This window comes from Festucalex cinctus, chromosome 10 (genome assembly GCF_051991245.1).
Source record: "Festucalex cinctus isolate MCC-2025b chromosome 10, RoL_Fcin_1.0, whole genome shotgun sequence".
Classification (NCBI taxonomy): Eukaryota; Metazoa; Chordata; class Actinopteri; order Syngnathiformes; family Syngnathidae; genus Festucalex; species Festucalex cinctus.
The window spans coordinates 20,084,989-20,104,370 of NC_135420.1; the positions used below are offsets into that span (position 1 = coordinate 20,084,989).

At 39.7% G+C, this 19,382-nt stretch overlaps 2 protein-coding genes across 6 annotated transcripts in view; both read right to left on the reverse strand.

Moving 5' to 3' along the window:
• Positions 1-31: 31 nt before the first annotated feature.
• On the reverse strand, positions 32-9,778 carry fkbp8 (FKBP prolyl isomerase 8). Its single transcript, XM_077534760.1, has 9 exons — positions 9,611-9,778; positions 8,960-9,219; positions 8,503-8,672; positions 4,903-4,991; positions 4,597-4,817; positions 4,360-4,532; positions 4,205-4,282; positions 2,441-2,575; positions 32-1,273 (listed from the first exon to the last, which is right to left on the reverse strand). The coding sequence occupies exons 2-9, from the start codon at positions 9,189-9,191 to the stop codon at positions 1,187-1,189; spliced, it is 1,185 nt and encodes a 394-aa protein (XP_077390886.1). The 5' UTR covers positions 9,192-9,219; positions 9,611-9,778; the 3' UTR covers positions 32-1,186.
• Positions 9,779-10,748: 970 nt separating this feature from the next.
• Positions 10,749-19,382, reverse strand: part of ssbp4 (single stranded DNA binding protein 4) — a 94,001-nt gene continuing 85,367 nt past the window's right edge. For 3 of the 5 annotated variants that reach the window (XM_077533947.1, XM_077533952.1, XM_077533950.1), the window contains 10 exons: positions 17,870-17,934; positions 17,261-17,306; positions 17,143-17,178; positions 16,941-16,995; positions 15,208-15,278; positions 15,043-15,121; positions 14,786-14,814; positions 14,568-14,669; positions 13,296-13,317; positions 11,623-13,145 (listed from right to left, as the gene is read on the reverse strand). In XM_077533947.1, coding sequence (XP_077390073.1) covers positions 13,084-13,145; positions 13,296-13,317; positions 14,568-14,669; positions 14,786-14,814; positions 15,043-15,121; positions 15,208-15,278; positions 16,941-16,995; positions 17,143-17,178; positions 17,261-17,306; positions 17,870-17,934 — 567 coding nt within the window. In that variant the 3' untranslated portion in view covers positions 11,623-13,083. Of the gene's footprint in view, positions 11,126-11,622; positions 13,146-13,295; positions 13,318-14,567; positions 14,670-14,785; positions 14,815-15,042; positions 15,122-15,207; positions 15,279-16,940; positions 16,996-17,142; positions 17,179-17,260; positions 17,307-17,869; positions 17,935-19,382 lie in introns of those variants that run through there. The other 2 variants (XM_077533949.1, XM_077533948.1) reach the window with 2 other exon arrangements.

The window sequence follows — 19,382 nt, forward strand, 5'->3', positions numbered from 1 at the left end:
GGGATTCTAAAATAAACCAGCACACGTGTGATGACAGGAAAACAAGTTTATTCTGATGAATATAAAATTAACAAACTTGGGAAACATCATAAACTGTTAATGACTTTTTTTTTTTTTTTTTTTTTAACTAAGGACACATTAATTCAGTGCAGGTGCATTTCCTACAAAGCAATGACGCTGGAATAAATTAACACTCAAAAGGAATCAAAGTACCGGATGTCACACGCTTCATCCACATTGGACTCATCAATATTTGGTCTTCAATGGTCAAAACCTGAGGTATAGGTGACAAAAATGTCCAAAATAAATAGGCTCTCTGTCAAAACACGACACTCCGCCCTTGTCGTCACAGCTAATACGCGTCGATTGGAAATTGTAATTAAATGCGTAGCAGACATACTTCGCTTGCGTCTTCAATTGTTGACGCTGTTAATGAGATGACGACAAAGCGAGGTAGGACTGTTTAACCGCATTCCTGATCACCTCAAAGAGTGTTCTGAATGTTTCGCTTTCAATGTTTTAGCGAAGCATGCCGTACCTTGTGCCCTATTCAACAATCACTTTAATACATACTAACTGAAAGGACTCAGGCCATTTTTTAATTGGTAGCTAGACATAAAATAGTGCATACAGTGAGTGAACCCCGACTATTCTCAAGTAATAGCACGCAAATACTAGATACCCACCAAAGACATTTGTAATTGCCTCTAGATATGACAAGCTGGTGGCAAATAACTTTTTTTTTTCCCATTTGAACATATTGGTTCTTAAGATGGCAGCCACACAATATTTTTATATCAGACACGGCTTTGGCCTTAGCACAAAACACAGCAAAGTCGTGAGCATTTACAGAATATGTTTACTTAGGAGTTTATTTAACTATGTACCGTGAACATTTGATGAGTAAATAAGATTAGCTTTATATAACTGTTCTTCATGCAGGACCCTTTGTTTTGAATACAACAGCGGCCATTTGCTAAAAGGGGACGATTGCTGATTAATAGCTGCTTACGATGAATTGCGCACGTATAAATATGGATGTGGACATCAAACTTGCCAAACAGAATTGTTCTGAATCCTTAAACGCATCCGACCGACTCTACCGATTTGTCCTCCGTGCTAGATTTGCTTCTTTCTTGGTCCGTTCACTAGCCAACGAAAAGAAAAAAAGAAAAGGGGGCTCGCTTCAGTTTCTGGCAGCCAAGACCACCGATAAGGCCACGCCGCCGATGGCCACCGCCGTGGCGCCGAATAACCACTTCCAGCTGAGACTCTGGAGAAGAGAAGAGAGAGAATGTTAATATTGATACTAACACAATGGCAAAGCAGGTTTTTCTCTCTCTCAGTAAATGAGGTTACAAAAACCTCAGTTGAAACTTTTTGAGGGACAGGTCGCAACAGTGAAGAATGGTCATATTACACCATTGCTACCCTGCTCACTTTTTTCCTTCCAGAAATTCACATATGTCAAACAAATAGAAAATGGAGATTTTGTGTGCGAGTCCAAGCTCTCCTGTCTAAAAACTTTAGAATATGAGACCTAACATGGTGCTAACCACCAGGCCACATTGCTTGCCATCATTGTATTCAATTGAGACTACACTTGGATATTCACTTTTAAGGGATAGGGATGTAACGGTAACGGCAATATAGTGATATTGCGATATTGAAAACTGCCACAATATATCATCGTCGTCCTGTCACAATATTAAAAAGCAGCACATGTTAAAAAAAAAAAAAAAAAAAAAAAAAAAAAAAAAAAAAAAAAGTCGGGTTGATTTTCATTTGTGCAGTTCAGTATCATATCATGATGTTTGGATATTGTTACATCCCTTTTAAGGGATGGCAAAACTAACTGTTGTCACATGCCACATCTTAGACATGTTTCCCCCTAGAGAATATCGTCTCATTGCATATTCAGAGAACAGTTTACAGTGACATATTTGTGGTTCGGTGTTAGCTTGTTTTGGTACCCTATCTTCTACTATTTAAAAAGTTTAAAAACCTTACTTTGGCGCCATCTGGTGGCATATTGGCAACACAAGTAAACAATTGTGAGTAAGTTAAGGACCTTCATTTAGACAAAAGTTGCCTTTTATGGCGCCTATTAGGCATTTACAAACAATCCCTGATCAACTGAGGGTGACGCGGATTCACTGTATTGGCCTCTCATTGACTGTTACTGTCCATATTTTTATCAGCGAACTGAATTTGAGATAAGTTATGTAGAGTAGTGGCAAGCAAATTTTTAAGCATGCAATACGATGATTAACCAATTTATGTTAAGAAGTGATGTAGGGAAATTCAGTGCTTGTTCAACATGTTTAAGTGAGTCAAGTTTGATAGCCGTGATCTAAATGGTTACCAAAGTGTCAAGACTCAAGAGGTTCTTCCTCGGCCCTATTTTGACAGTTTTGACACCAACAGAATTCACACTCACCCATGACGCGTTGGTCCAGCGTTTGTGTGTGCCGCTGCTGGCGGGGTTCCCCAGCATCTTTTTGTACATGGCCTGCTCCGCTCCTCTCTGCTCAGAGTGTTTCTTCACCAGTTTGGACAGCTCCGCGTGGATGGTCTGCAAGGGCACAATGGTGACAAATGAGCTAAAAAGGCGGGTAATGGGAATGTGTCAAGAGGACATTCATACATGGGCGGTTTGGGAATGATGAACGTCAGAGGGAATGTGGCCAGACGTTTCGCTGAAGCGCAGATGGATACCACAGAAGCCTGATCATTCTCATAGGACACTCATTTAAAAAATAATCATCATCATCTATCACAGGCAGCTGACGCAAACAGGCTGTGCCAAAAAAATTAGACCTTTTTTTTTTTTTTTTTTAATTATTATTACTTGTCAATTACAGAGGGACAACATTCATTCATCAATGTGACCAAATAAAGTTAGGAGGTCAGTCATCTGCAATTGGAATTGAATACCAACTTCTTGCACCAAGATGTTGCATAATTGCCGCATCAGAGCCTCAGTCGATATTGCACTCGGCCACCTTTGCCTTTTACCCAGTGTCACAGGATTTTGTTGCAAGTGTGCACTTTCGTGCAATGACACTGCAACCCCAACTTTTTACACCAAGCGAAAGCACCGTCCCGACTCCCTACATGTACCTCACTCTCAAAGTATCACCATTTTTTCGTAAATATTTAGTCTTCCCTAAGAATGTTTTGAGACTTCATTTTTATTGGGGCCATAACAGTTCCATTCATGAGTTATATATGCATATATTTATATTTATATTAGGGATAGGCAAGCAAGCACCCACAGAAGGTCTTGATATGATCAGAAGCTAGAAATTAGAATTGAAAATTGCCACTAATTTCATGCAGTTTTAGAGGAAAATGCTATATTGGGATATAAAGGTATTTCTTTAAAAATAACCTTTTTTGGGGTGGGGGGGGTGGGGGTCTTACGGATCAATACTACAAGTGCTATCTGTGACGACTCAATAATTGAGTAATTGTACATCCCTAGATTATACAGTATAGGGCTGTGCAATTAATAAAAATTCAATTATTACACTCTACAATTACAAAATCAAAATTGGGTTTGGGGGGAGGGGTGTCATTAAAGAAAGTATGATGCTGAATTAAAGTTGAAACTTGATATATGCATAAGGAAAAGCTGTGTTCTGTTTGAATATACAGTATTCCATGCTTCAAATGTTGCAAATTCCCTTTGTGGCTCATTCTGTGGTTCTTAGCGCGTACCACATGAGAGCCGGTGTACTCGTGGTGTTTTTGCGGCCCTGAATCCCACACGGTCACCGAACCTTGTATGTCCATCTGTGCGAGCGGAAGAACAGAAGGCACAAGATGGCACCGGCGTGCAAGGCGAAACCTATTTAAAGCCTCTCGAAAGCAGATCCTCTGAAATGATGAATCGGTGGCTCAGACTGTGGGACGTGACAGTTTGCATTGTGGCGCCATCTAGTGGCTCATTGTAGTGTCTTTAAATGAATGGTGTCTTGCATGCTTTATACTTATTTGGTTGCCCTTTTTAATTTCTACGATTCAAAAACAGATGATAAAGTGTAGTTAAAGTTCTAAAGTTTTCAACAAAGAACAATGTGTGTGATTTGCAGTTTCTGATTACAATTTAAGACAACCAAAAACTAAAAATAGACTTTGTATGTCTTCATTGTCAGAGGTCTGAAATTTCCAACAACCCAGTTTTCTGTGTCAACATTACCTTGTTGCTCGGTTCCAGTTTCAGTGCTTTTCTCAAAGTCTGAATGGCTTCTCTGTATTCCCCTTGTAAGGCCAGCACCTGGTGTGAGAATACAGCACTTAAATAGACTTGTCAGTCTCAATGATGACAAGTGAAAGCATGTGTGAAATGTATACCTTTCCCATGCGGAAGAGCGCTTTGATGTTATCCGGCTGGTGGGCGAGGGCGGCGGCGCATGACTTGAACGCAGCTTCGTAGTGGTCCAGCTTGAGCTGCGCGGCCGCCATATTGTTCAGACACTTCACTTTCACGTCTAACAACTCGTTTTCCTCCTCCGGAGTTATGTCCACTGCCGAAAAACACAAATGGTGATTTGGTCTTTCCGTGGGGTAAAGGTCAACTTGTCATGCTACCTTTGGAGCTCGAATCAGTGATCTGCAGGGCGATGCCGTAAGAGTTGACGGCGAAAGCAAAGTCTCCGCGCTGGTAATGGGCGTTGCCCGTCGCTCTCTTTCCACTGGCCAGTAAAAATTTTTCGAGCGGGGGCAGAAGCTCCAAGTCTGCCGCATCACGGACTTCCTTCAGCTCCACTTCCAGCGACAGCTCAGCATTGGGCGGCACGTTCTGTTCACATCTAGAACAAGACATGGGAAATAGCGTTTAACATACAGAAACGGTGCACGTCGTATATTTTATTAGATAACGCAAAACACTATCACCTTCCATAGGTACCGTATGCATATAAAGCAGCAGTTTGGATGAGCGCTTTCTCGCCCAGTTCCATGAGCAGCACTGTGAGATCCACGGCCTGAAAGAGGAAAACAAGTCACTGCAACAATTACATAAATGACAACATACATACAGTTCTGGATGCCTCAGAAGCTTTCTCATGCATTACCATAACAAAGGGTGAAAAACAGTGTAGTGGCTCCACCTAGTGGAGAAGTAGAAGGATCACGGTTCTTTTCAACCTTTTATCAAAAATAATTTTTGTCCCGGCTGGCGTTCGGTAGCAGGCCTGTTCTAAAATAGCTCACCAGTGACGGGACATTTTTTTGATTTTGATGATAGCAATCATTTGAAAATGTAAACACTGGCATATTGACATTTACAGGACATTAATCAACAACTAATCAATTATCAACTTATCAATAATTATTGTGATAATTGTTTTGAGAGCTTGTTTGGTTTAAAATGATACAAATCCGAGCAATTTCAGCCGCTCAACAGCAAATATTGTATTCTAAGATTTCATCATCTCATGTTTCATCAAAATAAGACACTTGCAAACTCTGCTTTTACAGTTTTTTTCTCTCTCTCTTTTTTTTTACATTTTATTTTATTTTTTTATTTTGACGTTACGGAGCAAACCAGTAAGTGAATCAGAACCATTTTTGTAAAAATGTAGGAGAGAGAATTTTTGGTCAAAATCTAAGTAGTAGGAAAAATATGAAATGGAAGTTAAAAAATACAAAAACAAAAAAATAAAGTGTAGCGCAAGACAAAAATTGAAGAAGGCAATCTAATTTTTTAACAATCTAGAATAAGAATAAGGGAGACCCCATGTTCAGTTAAAACAAGAGGAACAGACCGTTTTTTGTTTTTGTTTTTTATCAAAATTAAGGCGTCGGAACGTTTCAGCAAAAAAAGTGAAAGTCATTTTTTGCTTAATGCAGCAAAGAGAAACCATGTTTTATCAAAGTGGAAGGAGCAGAACAGTTTAGGTAAAAAAGGAAGGATTAATGATAATTTTGGGTCAACATCGGAAGTGAAAATAACATTTCTGGCCAAACTGTAATAAGTGGAGAGACCATGTGTAATAATGATAATTTAATAAATACATAAATAAATAAATAAATAAATAAATGAATTAATTAAGGGCGGCACGGTAGTCGAGTGGTTAGCACGTCCGCTTCCCAGTTCTGAGGTCTCCGGTTCGAGTCCAGGCTCGGACCTTCCTGGGTAGAGTTTGCATGTTCTCCCCGTGCCCGCGTGGGTCTTCTCCGGGTACTCCGGTCTCCTCCCACATTCCAAAGACATGCATGGCAGGTTAATTGGGCGCTCCGAATTGTCCCTAGGTGTGCTTGTGAGTGTGGATGGTTGTTCGTCTCTGTGTGCCCTGCGATTGGTTGGCAACCAGTCCAGGGTGTCCCCCGCCTACTGCCCAGAGCCAGCTGAGATAGGCGCCAGCAGCCCCCGCGACCCTTGTGAGGAATAAGCGGTCAAGAAAATGGATGGATGGATAAATTAATTAATTAATTAATTTAAAAAAAGGAGGCGGCAACATTTTTGCTAAAAATGGAAGTAGTAGAGACTACTATTTGCTAAATAGGATGAACATTAACATTTTTTTTTGTCAGAATGCGAGGCGATACATTTCTGGGTTCAAAATGTAAAAAGATGATACAATTCAAGGACAAATATGCAACAAGTAGCCATTTCTGATTACAATGGAAGGCGAAAACATTTTTGTGAAAATGGAAGTTCAGATCATTTATTAGGGGTGTCACGATTCGCCAACTCCACGATTCGATTTAAATTTCGATTTTGGGGTCACGATTCGATTTTTTTTTCGATTTTTTTTTTTTTTTTTTTTTCCTCCGCTCCCCCACTTTATAACACAGAGGCATATGCTTCTGTAGGCTAAGGCTAGTCTATGATCATTGGTTCTATTCATTGTACAGTAAATCTTATTTCAAAAGATCGGCTACATATAGGTGATGCAATTTCCATATTATTTTTGTGTAAATTTATGTAATATATGATAATTGACATTAGGCAGGAATGATCAAATTCAAAGAATTTATTTACAATATAAAGTTAACCGTCTTGTTCTTACTGAAGTGTAAAATAAAAAATAAAAAAACAAAAACAAAAAGTCACAGTGGGTGCCTGCCATCTATTGACTGTTTTTGGTTACAACAGTGTGCTGTGCGTTCCTCTTAAAATAATGTGCAATGTGCAACAACAACAAAAAATATATTGTATCCAAAGTCATGGAACAAATACAGCCTGAACAAACTATATCCCAACATTTACAGTTGCTGGGCATACTGTAGCGTGGTTCAAGTACACTAATTAAATGTTTGAATCCAGCGTTTTCCAAGGCTGCAGGTCTGCTGCTATAAATAGACCTATGGATCTGGCGTTTCGCGCGAGCTGAAGTGTGTGGAAGTTTCACTGTAAATGAGGATGAAATAGTTGGTTGGACCGTTGTTTTCCCACTTCTAGTTGAATTTGATAAATCTAAATCTTTGTGATGCCTGCGTAAATGTCCCGTCATGTTTGTCGTGTTTCCCGTTGTTACGGCTGGCGGCTCGGGCCATTCAGTTTGAATGCGCCAGCGCGACACTCTGATTGGAGGACTGTGCCAGCGCGACACTCCGATTGGACGACTGTGCCAGCGCGACACTCCGATTGGACGACTGTGCCAGCGCGACACTCCGATTGGACGACTGTGCCAGCGCGACGCTATTGTGTATCCGTGTATTATACCCCTATTAGTTATTGTTTCTCCTCCGTTCTGTCAGTTCTGTCAAATGCGGTTATTATTTGTTCACCTTCCACTTTCACTCCCTTGTCAAACCCCTGCCTGAAATTTCAATTAAAACTACTCAGATGTTAAAGTCGACCCGTGTTTATCTACTCTATATTTTCTGTTATTGTGTTACTTCCCTTCCCCTTGACGAGCCGGGCGTAACACCGTGGCCGAGTACAGTACGCGCACATAGCATATCTTGCAACTGTGGTCTTTTTATCGACAACGTGAACGTTGTCGACATAACTCACCGGGAACGCAAAATGTTTCCAAACTGGTGACGAGAGAAGCGGGAGCGGCTTGAAGCACCATTGCTGTGTCTGTCCGCGCTTGCCATCATGACTGCAGGAGAAGTCAGCTAACAAGTGCCGTTAGCTAGTAGCTGAATGGCTGCGTCTCATTTGCTTTCCTGGGAGGTGGCGGTGGCGGCGGGTGGCGGCGGGCGCGGGGGGGGGCATCGAATCGTGTGTCCTCTCTTCTATTTCGATGCTCGAAATCGTGACGTAATTTCGATCGATTTCGATAAAAAATCGAAATCGTGACACCCTTATCATTTATAGTCAAAATGTAAGATTGACATAAAACTTTTGGCCCCTCAAAAAAAAACAAAAGTCCAGAAATGGTCATTATAAAGACCAAAACAAAAAAATTCTACAGACGGCCAGTTAGCTTTACTATTAATGCTGTAAAACATGAACTAGTTGAAACCAAATCAACTGAGTTTTTTGAAGCCAAGCCTGAACATATAGTACACTCACATAGAGTAACTGACATAAAGTACCTGCATGACATCGCCGTCCCCCACAGTAAACTTGAGCTCAGGCTGTTCTTCTACCAACGTTCCATCCTCTAGAAATATTTTAAGACAAATGGTCACATCCTGTCCTTTCTGTGGACGACTGTCCCGACCCTTGCCTGCCACCAGAACCTTTTTCTTCAGCTTCTCATTACCTATGGGGACAAAACATTCTGAATATTACATTTACAGGACACAATATTCTGTTTCAAACAGGAACACTTTCTTTGTACAGCAACAAATTGCAGGGTTCACATTATAGTTGTTTTATTTAGTAGTGCAGTAAATCATCATCAAAAAAAAAAAAAAAAAAGTAAATAGAGGTGTTTTTCAGCGAATACCGGGGGAGAGGTTTCAGTTAATTGCAAATGTGCGGGGAACACTTTATTGTTAAACATTATATACAATAGAGTAAGTTACCAACCCGAAACAAAACACCTACCGAGCACATCCAGCCATTCCTCAGAGTCTTCTTCGGGGTCTGCCTCCTTGTTTACGCGATGTTCGCGTGGGTTCTGGCCCTCGCCACCGCCAGCGTCTTCCAGTGGAGGAGGGTCGTCGTCAATGTCATCCTCATCCAAGACTTCAAAGTCTTCCCCGCTGTCGAGCAACGACGTCCGGCTGCACTTTTTGGCCGGAGCCGCCACGCTGCCCTGACTATCGCCGCCGTCCATAATGGTACCGGGTCATAAGATGTATGCGCTAAAGCGGGTTATAAAACAGGAAAGCAAATGTGATCTCCCTTATCGACGCCGTGTCTGATGACGTCACACATCAAGGTCCCGTTCGTGATGATTTCAAGCATTTTGAATTAGAACCGCTTACTTTTCCTCTCAACGTGACCATAAGCCACCGTTATTGTTGATAACTAACTCTTAATAAAACGTGTACAACACGTCACTATTTCCAAGCCTTCTTCACGTTTATGGAAGTTTCTAGAAAGTTCTCTTACGGTCCCTTCACGCAGAGCCGCTCTCGTGACAGGTGGCCTTGATGTAGTTATGCTAAGAAGCTAACTGCCTAGCATTAGCTAGTTCTTTTCTAAAAATTATAGCCCCCAAAAATTACGCATGTGTGCAGATGTATATCTTACCTTCTATCACGTTCGCTTGTTGCGGTGGCAGCCCAACTCTTTATTCAATTGAAGGTGAGGTTAGATCTATTTATTTAAAAAGAGAGCCGGATTGAATCATAACACAGGCAACAATTTCGTAAAACCCACCACTTCCGGTTAACCTTGCATTACCACAAGGCATTACGGGAACATACAACACCGCAAACAATTTTTCAAAATAAAAATATAACGTTTATTTATGCACGCCATGAAGCCGTCATTCCACGTTACTAACCATTACAACGGATACAATTTAAATAAATGGTTGATATTTATTGCTTGACATTTAATTAACAGAGTAACCACTGTAATATCTTATTTTGAAATGAACTCATGAAGGCCTTTAACCGTAAGGATGAGAATGAGTAGGCCTAATCAACCGTAATTAATCATTTTACTCACACGCACTAGCTTCATTGATGTTCATTGATGAGTACTGATGTTTATAGATTTTAAACTTTATATCTATGTTACGCAACCTTGATCACAAATTGCAAATGGGGCCAAGTGATGCATTTGTGCATGAGCTAGATCTATTGTTTTTGTGTGCTTTAGATTTTTTTTTTTTTGCATTCTCCGCGACAAACATCTAATCGTACGTACAAGGCTCTGTGTTGCAACCGCACAGCTGTGATAATAACCATAGAACCGGCCATGGCACTTTTTGTGGTAGGAAATACGTCTTGCTGCTCTGTAATTATAATAAAATCTCATTCATAAAATATCCATTCCGTGCACTAACTAATGTTTATTGTTAGCAACAGAATTTAATTATGTGAAAATGGATTCCACTGACTAGCATTTTGCAAAAGAGATTCAAACAAGGAAAAAAAAAACAAATGACATTTATTATTGATGCATTGTTTCTTCTTCCTGATAAGCAAATGATCTGTTTTTTCTCCTCCTTTCAGTCTAAAGAAACTTTACAATATAAAGAAACATACAAAGAACATCTTTATTACCTACACAAGACATCTACGTCCCTAAGACAAGATTCCCAACTATCCTAGCATGAAATACAAAGCAAACCAGGAGACAGACTGCTTCATATTGAACACTGCAGGAGAATCCATTATGCCCCCCCCCCCCCCCCCCCCCCCCATACCCTAAGCCCCGCCCCCTCCCACACTCAACATGACCAGCAGATTTTACTCCTAATGGTACAGTATTATACATCACAATAGAAGTACAGAGATGATCCATATACACAGAGGACTGAGAGTGTCTATACATGACTCCATAGCAAAGGGAACAGTCATTCTTTTTATCCCCTCATGTTCATTTAAAAACAAACTCTTGAGTGTTTTAACTGGCTTAAAAAAAAAAAAAAAAAAAAAAAAAAAAAAATTCCTTCATATTAAAAACTGCAATATGAGGTCAGGTTTGAATGATTACTCCTAGTTGTTTGTGTGTCCTAGAACAACTTTTTCTTTCTTTCTTTTGTGGACATTCAGCCCCACGCGAGCCAAATTGTCGAAGGGCGTCCTTCCTCTTCTATGAAAAAAAAACATGGACAGTTTCATTAATAATTTACTCTCAGCTGTACTCATCGGTAGTGACTGACATATCAAAACATGTCCATGATATCAAAATGCATTGTACAGTATTTACAAAAAATGACAAAAAAATAATAATAATACGGGGGATGGTACTTGAGGGAAGAAAGGGAGGGTGGGTGTCATTATGTCGACCGGCGAGTATCTCCCCCACCGGCTTCCTCTAAGAGCTAAATCTTGGAGCTATCCACCCAACACATACAATTAAAATAGCATTTTTATCCCTTTAAAAATGTACAGGAAGAATCATGTTACATAGTAGATTCTGTGGACATTCCGTGGATTATTCATACAGGAAAAACATAACAAAAACTAAACAAAAACAACAAGGGAAAAACTAAAAATATCATTTGGTAGTTTCTCACCTTTCCAATAGTCTGGATTATTTAACCTCTATGGCCAAATAAGCACAATAAGTCTTCAATTGAAAAGAGGCGAGGTTAAAATGCATTTAATAAAAAAAAACAAAAAAACAAAAAAAAAGATTTGGGGCTGTGTGTGAAAAACACATTGTAGGGATTTACAGGCACAATTTTATGCATTAAAGAATAAAAGAACAACAATCCAAGTTAAATATTTACACATGAGCTCAAATCTGTTAGCGGATGAATGGCTCACCTGGACAGAGTCAAACTTCGACTGATTTACAGGTATGCTGGATCCCATGAAACCGGGAAAGCGGAAACTTAGGACCTCATAGTAGAAAAAGTTGTTTCAAGTCAGAGTTGCTACTTATGAACTTGGCGGAAATCACAATTTACCTTGATGTGCAGTGCATATAAAAAAAAAAAAAAGTCTACACACCCCTGTCCAAATTCTTTTGTAATCTAAAAAACAAACAAACATAATACTAAGATATCATTCCAAAAGTTATTCCAACACTAATGTGACTCAATGTATTGGGGATAATGTGAGATAATATGGTTGCACAAGTGTGCACACCCTCTCATAACAGGGATGTGGCTGTGTTCAGAATTAAACAGTCAGTACTCACCTACCACCTTTTAAAGTGCCTCTATTAACCCCAATAAAGATCAGTTGTTCTAGTAGGCTTTTTATATGCACGGTACATCATGTATGTCTACATCATATATGCATGTATATCTATCTTTAACTCATTCACTCCCAGCCATTTTCACAGAAGCAATCCCCTTCACGCCTGGCTGTTTTACTGGATTTTGACTGGTTTTGCATGCCCACAAAAACATGGAACCTACCAAAAGAAAGATTAAAGTCTCTTCTTTCATCAGGAAAAAAAAGAGTATGTTTCTATCTGTTTCCGTTTTGCAGCAATTAGCATTAGAATGTAGCTAAGTTTCATCATTATTCACAAATCTATTTATAATTTTGAGTAATTGAGCTTTTTTCAACATGGTCCTGGTTGATCTCCTTTACTCTGCTGCCACCTGCTGGCCGTTTATGTAATAACTACCATTTTTTTCAACCGTTCTTTGCAGTTGAAAGGCTGCATCAAAGCCTTATGTATGCTCTAGCTTAAAAAACAAGGAACACGTATAAATACGTCTTTGGGAGACTTAAAACATTTAAAATGGAACATATTTATACGTTTTTGGGAGCAAATGAGTTAAAAACAACGGAAATAAAACAAATACTGGCCTCGTATAATTCACTTTTTTACTAAAACCATTTGCGCTTCGACTGGGATATTTCCTATTTCCCAGCATGTCTTGAATGCAGCGGAAATCATTGCACATTTTTGTGCTTATATCCGTCATTGTTGAGCTTCATGACTGGTTGAATGGACTGGGGGTGAGTTTTTTTTTGTTTTTGTTTTTTTTCTTGGGAAGGGGGGCTCCAAGGCTCATGATGAGGAGGGATGGGCGGGGGAGTGGTCGCAGCAGGCGAGGAAGAAAGTCTCATGTTCTTACACCCATTTTACAGACGTTGGGATGGGGGCCCTTGAGGGGGGTCCTGCTGTCCATGGGCATCCCGAGGGGCTGCGCGCCGATCCACACGGATGAGGAGGGAGAAGGGAGAAGGGAGGAGGGCAATGCAAGACGCACCGTGGGTGAGGGGGGGAGGATAAAAGGGAGATGAAAAATCAAAATAAAAGATAAAATAAAATAAAAAAAAATAGAATCACACACTCATCGTCATGTTGGGTGAATACTGTAAAAAGAGAGAAAAAGAGAGAGAGGGAAGAGAGAGAAAAGATAAGCCCATACTCTTTTTCAACTTAGTCAAGCAACACTGGACTAAATGCAGCATGTCATGAAATATTATCATGTGAGTAGACCAGCAGCAAGCAGAGCGTAGTTCATACAGTAGGAGGAGTAGTGCAGCCCACAGAAGAATGTTAGGGAATGTAAGGTGGCAGTGAGATTGTGATGCATCATCATCATCATCATCATCATCATCATCATCATCATCATCCTCAGTCTTTTTGGAAGATGATATTTTGCATGCACACTTGTTGTGTTTCCATGCGTGTGTTTGGTTATGCATGCCGTGTTCTTTCGAGGTCAAAAGCACTTATCACAATCTTAATACTGTACGTCCGCGTTGGATGGACGCAGGTCACTTGAAAATTGAATTGAACTGATTTCATTTCTTACTGGATGATTGTTGAAAATTGGAATTATAATTCTTCTTTTTATTTTATTTTTTATTTTTTTTGTTTTGAAAAGTGGAATCTGAGTCATCTCCACACTAAACTTATAACGTCACCCAAGAATTGAAAAATGTAAACTTTTAAAAAATTATTGTATGCTTTATATTACATATATTAAGGTAAATAAAATAAAATAATCTAAATTCTACATACAACAAATAAAAATAGGCTATGAAAATTTAAATTTGGGGGGGAAAGCATTAAAATGAATTAAATAAAATAACATTAAATGCATTAATGAATAAATAAAAATAAAATACACTGCATTTAAACAAAAACACAACTAAATATATAGTAACTATATAAAATTAATAATAGAAACAATATGTAATTTACTGTACTAGTTTGAGTTTATTTGTATGCAAAATCCTGTCACCAGTGTTTGATATTTTCTGCCATAGATTATTTTAATCCAGAGAAAAATCCACATCATAAAACCATTAACATTTATTTTAATTTACTTTTAAATAAAACAACTTTTAGAATGACAATGTAATAAAAACAAAATTGAAAATGTTATTTTATGTAAAATATATTTGGCTAATATTTACACTGTATGTAGGGTCATAGGTAATAATTGTTGCTATAACTATTTTTATGTATTTATTTATTTATTTATTTACTTATTTACTTATTAGCAAGTCTCAGCATAACTGAATACATTTAAACAAGCCGAAGTTCCATTTTAGACTTAAATGCTAATGGTGTGGCCTTGGTGCAGGTAGTTGAATATGTGTTGCTTACTCACACTTTCACTTTGGAATGGGTTTAAAAAGTTGCCTGCCATCTCGCCGTCATCCCGCGGAGTGCCAGGGGGATTGTTCATGCCTGCCATGTTGTTGGGAGAATTCTACCACACAACCGCACAACACAGTCAGTAAGTAGATTGACATGCACATGGCGACTTCAAAAAAACAAATCCGAAGTCGTGCAACCCCTAACCCACACAACTGGATTTGACCTCACCTTTGGCAACCCGTCCATGTCGCCAGAGCCTGTAAGCAGACAACAGAAAAGAAAGCTTAGCTACATGCTAATTGACATCCAAGCAGCCTAATAGACTCGAATGAAGCTGTGAGGATTAGACACACAAGAGCGCCTGTCCTCACTCATCTAATCTTGTTTTCATTCCAGCTAAAGAGAAGGAGGGCGCGATTCCAAAGTCGGCCTCTGGAGGGCGCAGTCTGGCTTCTAATAAAGTGGCTCCCTTCAATGATGCTCACCTAGCGAGCCGTTCATATGGTGCTGTTCCATGGCACCCATGCCACCCATGGGCCCGTCTGGCCCCGGTCCCATTGGGAACTGCAAAAGAAACAAGTGAAAAGTCACTAACAAGAAAAGGATGACTGTCATTCAAGATGTTTTTTTTCCTCTCTCTTTCTACTCACATTAGGTCTGTTTCCACCAGGGCCGATGGGGTTCATCATTGTGTAAATGTTTTCACTTGAGTTTGTTGAATCTACAAAGAAAAGTAAGAGGATGTTTTCCGCGGTGTTACAGGGACCGCCTGGCAACTTAGCAACAGTATCCTTGTCGCCACTCGCGAGGATGAGGTGACCTTGATCTGACATTGCCAACTAAAACTTGTGCATAAAAAGGCTGAGATGGGGGAATACATCGTCGGATGTCTAAGATGCAGCATGTACAAAGTGCCTGAATCTGGCCATTGTTGTTGGGACCGAGGGCCAATAGTGAGTGGGAGGTGTACAATTTTGTGAGGGATTGAAGTGTGTGTATGATGCGTCGTCTTGGCGACCGGCAACGATGTCTTTGCTCGTTGAGAACATGAGAGCGGGAACGTTTTGTATAGAAGGTTTCCTGGGCAACTCAGCACAATAGAGGCTATTAATAAAATAAACACTATATCTTATCACAGATTTGTCTATCCAGTACCACCATATACGTATGTGTAGCAATATTCATGATTATGTGTATAATTTTCTCTCCAGACTCTTTTTAAACTGCCTGTTATTTTTGTTGTTCAAAGTTAGATACACTCTGCTTAAACGCAGTTCCAGCCAGACTTCTGTAACGATTGCATGTCACTCTTAGGTTAGCTTAGCAATTAGCATGGCTTCTCCATCTTCTGTTGATTACTACTCATTATCCCTTGGTTGAGAACGATACTTGTAAGAAGTGTAGCTTATTCATCACCATGGAGGTGATGATTACCGACGCCGCAACGTAATTAGCTGCACTAGTAGCCGGCCGAAGCTTCTTGCTAGCTAACTGCTTGTGTGGTCTAAATAGCACCTGCTACTCTGCAGTTCAGCTATCGGAAAAAGTTACATCAGTTTTGCTATTCAATGTGTTTGAATAAGGCGTAAAATGTGAATTTTGAATTACAGCATATACAATATATTTGAAAGGCGATTACAATTTTTAATCCCCTATCAAATATATTAATCACATGACTTTAGTAGTTAACTCACGATTAATCGCAAATTTTATATTTGTTCTAAATGTACAATAAAATGTATATATTTTTGTTTTCATACTCTTGTAAACATAATAGTAGAAAAAAAATATTAAACTAATAGAAATATGGCCACATCTTTTAGTTATTGTCGATACAGTAATTTTATAATATTTTATAAAATTTAGTTCAAATTAAAAAGATTTACTGTACTGTAAAAAAACAAAAAACAAATGTAATATTGATTTGCGCTGGTCATTTTTCTACCACTAGATGGCATAATTGCCTTTTTGAGGCGTTGGTGACAGCTCAGTGCATTTTTCTTTTCATATTAAGAGCAATTTAATCTTTAACATGAAGTAACTTGTGACATTCAGCACATTTTAAAATTATTACTGCTAAATTTTGACGTGGACATGTCTGCTGCTACTGGAATTCCCGCAGTACAGGCTTCCCAAGTAAGGGATGCTCAGTAATTGCGGTTTTAAAAAATTTGTGTCATCAAAGGAACTTTAAATTAACTCAAAATTAACGCACTAATTTGGACACTCCTTGTATTTGAATCACAGTCCTGCAAAATGACAAATGAGTAAGCCAACTCTAGTTCTTAGTGGATCATATTTAGCTTCATTGAGCCTGAACTTTAAGTTTCCCTGCACTGAAGTACAAAACTGTACACAGAATGGGAAAAAGTCTATACGTCACCTCCTGGACTGGGCATGATGGGAGTTCCTGGTGGACCTCCTCCCCCCGGGGGGCCCTGAAGAGCGAAACAAGAAAGTATGAGAGTAAAGCGAGCGCTCGGCAGTGTCAGCACGCCTCCGCTTACACATCTCGGCACAAGTGACGGATCCCTTCAACGTCTCACACACACACAAACGCAAGAAGACGTCAGCAGGACACTCACCACGTAGTTGCCCGGAGATGAAGACGAATAAGCTATCTGTGGAGAGACGACACACTGCCATGTCAAACACGCTCGGATGTCAGCGCAAATGAAGGCGTCAGGGGGGAGTGTCACTCACCGAGTTGTTGTTGGGGTTCGGCCATGGACCTCTTCCGCCAGGACCCCTGAAGGGAAGTATACATGCTCACTATTATTATACATACTGGTACAGCACTTTGTGCCCCAGTTTTGTGATGTGTTGTTCCATGCAATGCATGTTAACTCATTTGCTCCCAATAACGTGTAAATACGTTTTTTTTAATGTTCTAAGTGTCCCAAAGACGTATTTATACGTTTGTTTGTTTTTTGTTTTTTTTAATGCTAGAGCATACAGAAGGCTTTGATGTAGCCTCTCAACTGCAAAGAATGGTTGCAGAAATGTTAGTTATTACACAAACGGCCATCAGGTGGGAGCAGAGCAAAGGAGATCAACCAGGGCCATTAGAAAAAAAAAAAAAAGCTAAATTACTTAGAATTTCATCAGTTTTCACAAATCTATTTAAAACTTAATTCTGTTCTAATGCTAATTGCTGCAAAACGGAAACAGATAGAAACATACTTTTTTTCCCCTCTAGTTAGCGCATTCTGTTGTAAGTAAAGACAAATGTTTTTAAAATTCATGAAAATGTGGTGGGGCTTCACACAGTCGGTTAAATTGTTTTGAATGTGCTTTGAACAGGCTACTAACATGTTCATGCCGGGCATCCCTGGCCCCATGGAGTTTGGAGGAGGCCTCATCCCTCCACCGTAATTCTGCAGGGAGAAAACAGGAAACGGCACACAAACAGTGAGTGAAGCTCACCAGCCAATAATTCTGGAGTTGAATATCGTTTGGCGTAGTTGCCTCTGTCATAATTGAACATTTTCAGAAAACAAGAAAACTGATTCAACAAACTTAATTCAATCGTGTTACCAATTGAAGCGATTTTTTCAAATTTGTCAACAATTCAATTTGTAATCTTAAATTGATTCAACAATTCTCTTTTTTTAGAGTGTATCATGTTGAGTCCTTGCATATGTATATATGCGTGCGCTGTGAGCGAGGCTCCACTGCGACGAGGAGTTTTGTTCAGCAGACGATTACACTTGTCGAGCAGATGCCACACCAGCTGCCGGCGCGCTCCGTGCCAAGGGTGGCATCGTAGTAAAAGGGGACCCCAGTGCAGGCGGGATGGGGTCACCGGGCCACTCGGTGTGTGCGTCTTTATGTGTGTATGCTGTGAGGCTGCTGCACAATCAAGCAGCTGTCCAGTCATTGTCATTTAAAAGGACACAACAGCGCCAGCCAAAAGTGTAAAAAGGAAAGTGTGTTGCGTTGGCACAACTTTTGGTGAATGTGTTGGCAAGCATGTGATATTCCTCCCAAGGTGGGAGTCGGCAGGGGGAGCGTGTTAGAGTGGGCAGATTCCAGTGAGGAGCCAAGCTCGCATTAAAAAGTTGTCAAGTTGGCAATGGAATGTAGTCTGCTCCGCAGTGAGTGAGTTTGCGCTCACTATGCAAATTGGAAGCATAAACGGTACAGCCAATCGTCAAGTAAGTTTAAGTGTTGCTTAGAAGCACAGCACCTTTTTATAAGCTTCAGATACAGATGACTCTCGGTTTATGGAAGTATGTGTCGCCTTCCTCTCAGTTATTACCTTATTTACTGTTTCTCATGTGTTTGTTTTATATTTATGGCCAAAAAGTGGAATATCATACAAATATTTATTGCAATTATGATTTTATTGATGCGACCGCGAAAGTTAGTGATATGCTATATCTTGACTTCTGGATAAATTTGGGTTATGATGCTGCAGTAGGAAACAAACATACTATAGATGGACACCTGTGTTGTGGTGTTCCACAAGGCTCTTTACTAGGTCCACATATCTTTACATTATAGGCTTCATAAATGTCAAAATGGCTGCTGTTACAGAGGAAAAGAGGTGATTTCCCTCAAAGCTAAATAATAGGTCAATTAAATGACAAAATATTTTGGTATTACAGCAGAAAGATAGATCAGATATTGGGGGTCCTCAGTTAAGGCGATTCTGGCAAATGGTTTTGAGGTTGGGAGTGCAGTGAACTAGTCTCCCCAGGAACGTAAGAAAACATGGTCACACAGTAAAAGAAAGCACAATCAATTACAACTGTTCATACTGTTATATTGATTCTTTTATATTTATGGTCTAGATAGCGTTTTTCATACAAATGTTTAGTGT

Coding starts and splice junctions, on each gene's coding strand:
- fkbp8 (XM_077534760.1), bottom strand. CDS start 9,191: ATGGACGGCGGCGATAGTCAGGGCAGCGTGGCGGCTCCGGCCAAAAAG. Junction 4,283..4,359: donor CGCTCTTCCGCATGGGAAAG/GTATACATTTCA, acceptor TTCTCACACCAG/GTGCTGGCCTTACAAGGGGA. Junction 2,576..4,204: donor AACTGGAACCGAGCAACAAG/GTAATGTTGACA, acceptor GTGCCCTTGCAG/ACCATCCACGCGGAGCTGTC.